The 4050-nt window shown below is 38.7% G+C and overlaps 1 protein-coding gene across 1 annotated transcript in view; it reads left to right on the top strand.

Annotated features, from left to right (window-relative positions):
* Positions 1-3165, top strand: part of LOC148129143 (vomeronasal type-2 receptor 26-like) — a 26094-nt gene extending 22929 nt beyond the window's left edge. Inside the window, exons 2-3 of the mRNA XM_087946151.1 lie at positions 530-656; positions 2267-3165. Of these exons, the coding sequence (XP_087802277.1) occupies positions 530-656; positions 2267-3165 (1026 nt within the window). The remainder of the gene's footprint in view (positions 1-529; positions 657-2266) is intronic.
* Positions 3166-4050: the final 885 nt, after the last annotated feature.

Raw genomic sequence — 4050 nt, 5'->3', positions numbered from 1 at the left:
GTCCATCTTCCAAAGCAAATTATTTAGGAAAGCATCAAATTGGCAAAGTCCAGGGTAATTTCAGATCTGACACAACCCATAATTACCCCATAATATTAAAAGTTAGGAACAATCCCCAAAAGTCACATTCTCCAATAGAAGTAATTCAATGTTGCTTGGTGTATAAATCTCTACCTCAAGGGGCCCCAGCACGGACAGCTTGTTTTCCACGAGAAGGATACTCACCTAGCCAAAACAATTCTCTTTTTCTCCACTCCTCACCCCTGAGGAATGTGGCAAGCCATAAACCCTTCCCCCCAGGACTGCCACAGAGAAAGTAAGAAAAAGAATATATATTAAGCCTAACTAAAATGGCTACACATATGTCAATTTCAGGCTTGACATCTAATTTCTACTTTTTAAAAAATTCCTACATCTATCCTTTTATTTATCCTTTGGCAAATATATTATCATCCCCCTCCATAAAGGAATAAAATTACAAACTCTGTTAAATATCTCCAATTTCAAAACCTTCTGTGGTTATCCCCAGGTCCTTCCACTTTCTCGTTGCAATGACCCTTGTTTCCCTGGATCCCGGAAGAAAAGGATTGAGGGGGATCAATTCTGCTGCTATGACTGTGTTCCATGCCCAGAAGGGAAGATTTCAAATCAAAATGGTAGAGTAGGAATTCTACCATATTTCATTAGACTTAAGCAAACTTTAATAAACTACTGGGATGCCTAAACTTAATAAGGTGATCCTTGGTACTCTCTGAGATTGCTTGTTTTCTTGCAGATATTTCATTACCCTAAATAGGTAATATCATCAAGGCTAGTAAGAAGTGCTGTTTGCTGTTAGTTGTATGGGTATCCAGTGAAAGGATTTTATTTAAATGAGCCCAAATACACTACAACAACCTAGAATAGCAGAAAAAATGGAGCATCTATACAACAGATTCCAACAAAATGTATGCTCACATAACTATATAAAATGTCCCTGACCACTCAACCCTGTATAGCACAACCAACAGTAACCCTAAAAATAAATATGTGGCCATATATCAATAATATCTCAAAAGCCACCAACAGTCTATACCTGTGATCCCCAACCTTTTTGACGCCGCGGCCCGGTACCGGCATCAGCTGGGCACCGCGGCCCGGTACCGGATCAGCTGGGCGGCGCCATCTTTTTGATGAAAACGTGCTTCCGGTGACCTCACCGGAAGCACCTTTTCATCAAAAATAATGGCGCTTAGCGCTTCGGTGAGCTTTTCTGGGTGAAATGGCTTTCTACCCGGAAAAGCTCACGAGCGCTGGCGCCGCCATCTTTTGATGAAAACGTGCTTCCGGTGAGCTTTCTACCCGGAAAAGCTCACCGGAAGCACTTTTTCATCAAAAAAGATGGCGGCGCTTAGCAAGCCAGCGGCCCGGTAGGAGTTGTTCCGCGGAACGGTACCGGTCCGCGGACCGGTGGTTGGGGACCCCTGGTCTATACAACTGAATGGAATCAGTGTAGTCCACTAGCTAAGTAAACCCCTTCAAAACACTCTAAGCAAAACAAAGGACCCAGCAGTTCTAGAAGAAAAAGCAGGAGTCACCTACAACATGCAATGCAAGGATTCCAACAACCACTATGTGGGACAAAAAGACAGAAAATTGGTAGAATGTATCCCTGAACATTAAGAAGACATGATGGAAACTCTTATATTTCACAACATACAGACAGACTTAGCATACTTTCAATTGGATAAATATGAACTTGCTATACCAAGCTAAGTTCAAAAACAGAATGGAAGTTCTAAAAGCTTGGCACTCTGACCTTGGCACTTAATCATAGTACACACTATGTACTATGGCACTTAATCATAGTACACACATAGACATTAACAACATTTATAAATTGTGCAAAAGAGACAACCAACATACCCAAGAGAAAACAGAAGGACTCCAGAAGCTCTCCACCAGTAATCAGCACCCAGATTCACATAGTTTAACTCCAAAGTTAATCAGACCAATTATCAAGTAAACAATATCCCAATCAAGAAACTGCCAAAGAGCCATCAATAAAGAGCCCAACCAAAGAATCTCTAAGACTGCCCTTACCCACACAGACAGGCAAGACACCAGAATATAAACTGACAGTAAACAGCAGTCCTGACTAGCACTGATGGTATTAGGTAGTTAGGGTAATAAAATGTCTGCAAGGAAACAAGCAAGTTGAGAGAGCACCAATCACCCCATATGGAATGCCCAGATGAAAAAAAAATATCCTTGATTTTCTTTCCAGATGTGGAAGATTGTTTTGAATGTTCAGAAGATCATTATCCAAATAAAGAAAAGAAAGGATGTATCCAGAAACTGCTGGTTTTTCTAACTTCTGAAGAAACCCTAGGAATTGGTTTAGCCTCAGCATCGCTTGGTTTCTTCTTCTTGACATCATGGGTACTTGGAACATTTATTAAGTACAGGAATACACCTATTGTCAAAGCCAACAACCGGTCCATAACCTACACCCTCCTTGTTTCTCTTCTGCTCTGTTTTCTCTCCTCTTTCTTCTTCCTCACCCAGCCTGGCAAAGTGTCCTGCCTTCTCCAACAATCAGTGTTTGGCATCACTTTCTCAGTGGCCATTTCTAGTGTCCTGGCCAAAACCATCACCTTGGTTGTTGCCTTCATGGCCACTAAACCAGGATCTCAAATGAGGAAATGGGTGGGGAATAGATTGGCTTTTTGTACTGTTCTTTCCTGCTCCCTGTTCCAAGTATGTATTTGTATTCTTTGGTTGTCAACATTTCCCCCATTCCCTGAGTTGGACATGCATGCAGAGTCCCAAGAAATGACTTTACAATGCAATGAGGGGTCATCTTTCTTCTTCTACTGTGTCTTGGGCTACATGGGTATCTTGACCATTGCTAGCTTTATTGTGGCTTTCCTTGCCCGTAAATTACCAGACAGCTTTAATGAAGCCAAGTTCATCACCTTCAGCATGTTTGCTTTTTGCAGTGTGTGGATCTCCTTCTTTCCAGCCTATCTGAGCACAAAAGGAAAAACCATGGTACCTGTGGAGGTCTTCTCCATCTTGTCCTCCAGTGCTGCTTTACTGGGATGCATATTCTTGCCAAAATGCTACATCATTGTTTTTAGACCTGATCTCAACCACAGGGAGCAACTCACAAAGAGAAAGTAGTTCATGATGTGATATTACTGGGTCAGAGAAATTGCCTAAAATAGAAATAGAAAATGTGCTATCTGTAGAAAGAATACTGTATATAAAGTTATAGAAACAGTTATTTTTTATTTTTGACAAAGAAGTATTTGTGTATGATATTTATGATTATTAAAATCTATAATTTGCACATTCCAAAAGAAATGCTGATATTGCCATGTGATCATATTTTTTCTAGATTCTTTTACCATGTCCTTTCTTCTTTTCAAAACATCCATTGAGTTTGATTTTGGTCATCTAGCTTTCTTGTTCCCTGTTATTATATTTTAGATTTTTGCTCAAATGATGTCCAATATTTGCAGAGACATGTTCATCATTATTATACTATCCATTCCTTTTTTATTTTTTAAATTTTTTAAACATTTTTGAATACAGCATTTTGTCCGAATCTGTTTTTACAAAGAATAAGAACCATAACTAGTACTATAAAAAATAATGCTTCATTTTCTAATAAGAATACTTATACTGTAATATCATATAATATTGAAGTTATACATCATCTCTGTTTTTAATAACAATATTCATTTTTTTCTCTTTCTACCCCTTGTCTTTAACCAGCTGTAGAATTTATTTCATATCAAGTAGTATTTCCTTGTATGTCCAATACACTTGGCCAATAAAGAATTCTATTCTATTCTGAATCTTCTTTTTCTTTTATTTTTAAGGTTAATCTTTCCATCTCAGCACATTTTAAAATTTTCCTAATTACCTCCCTGTCTGGCGGGGCATTCTCATTTTTCCAGAATTTTGCATAGTTAATCCTTGCTACTGTCACTATATGTAAAGTTAAATATGCAGCTCCTTTATCATAATCCTCTAGGATTATGTCCAGCAAATATACTTCTG

Source organism: Notechis scutatus, chromosome Z (genome assembly GCF_049901735.1).
Source record: "Notechis scutatus isolate UNSWTSFEM ecotype Mainland chromosome Z, rNotScu1.2, whole genome shotgun sequence".
NCBI classification, from domain to species: domain Eukaryota; kingdom Metazoa; phylum Chordata; class Lepidosauria; order Squamata; family Elapidae; genus Notechis; species Notechis scutatus.
Note: the sequence above shows the minus strand (reverse complement) of the source record. Positions and strands in the feature narration are given on the sequence as shown.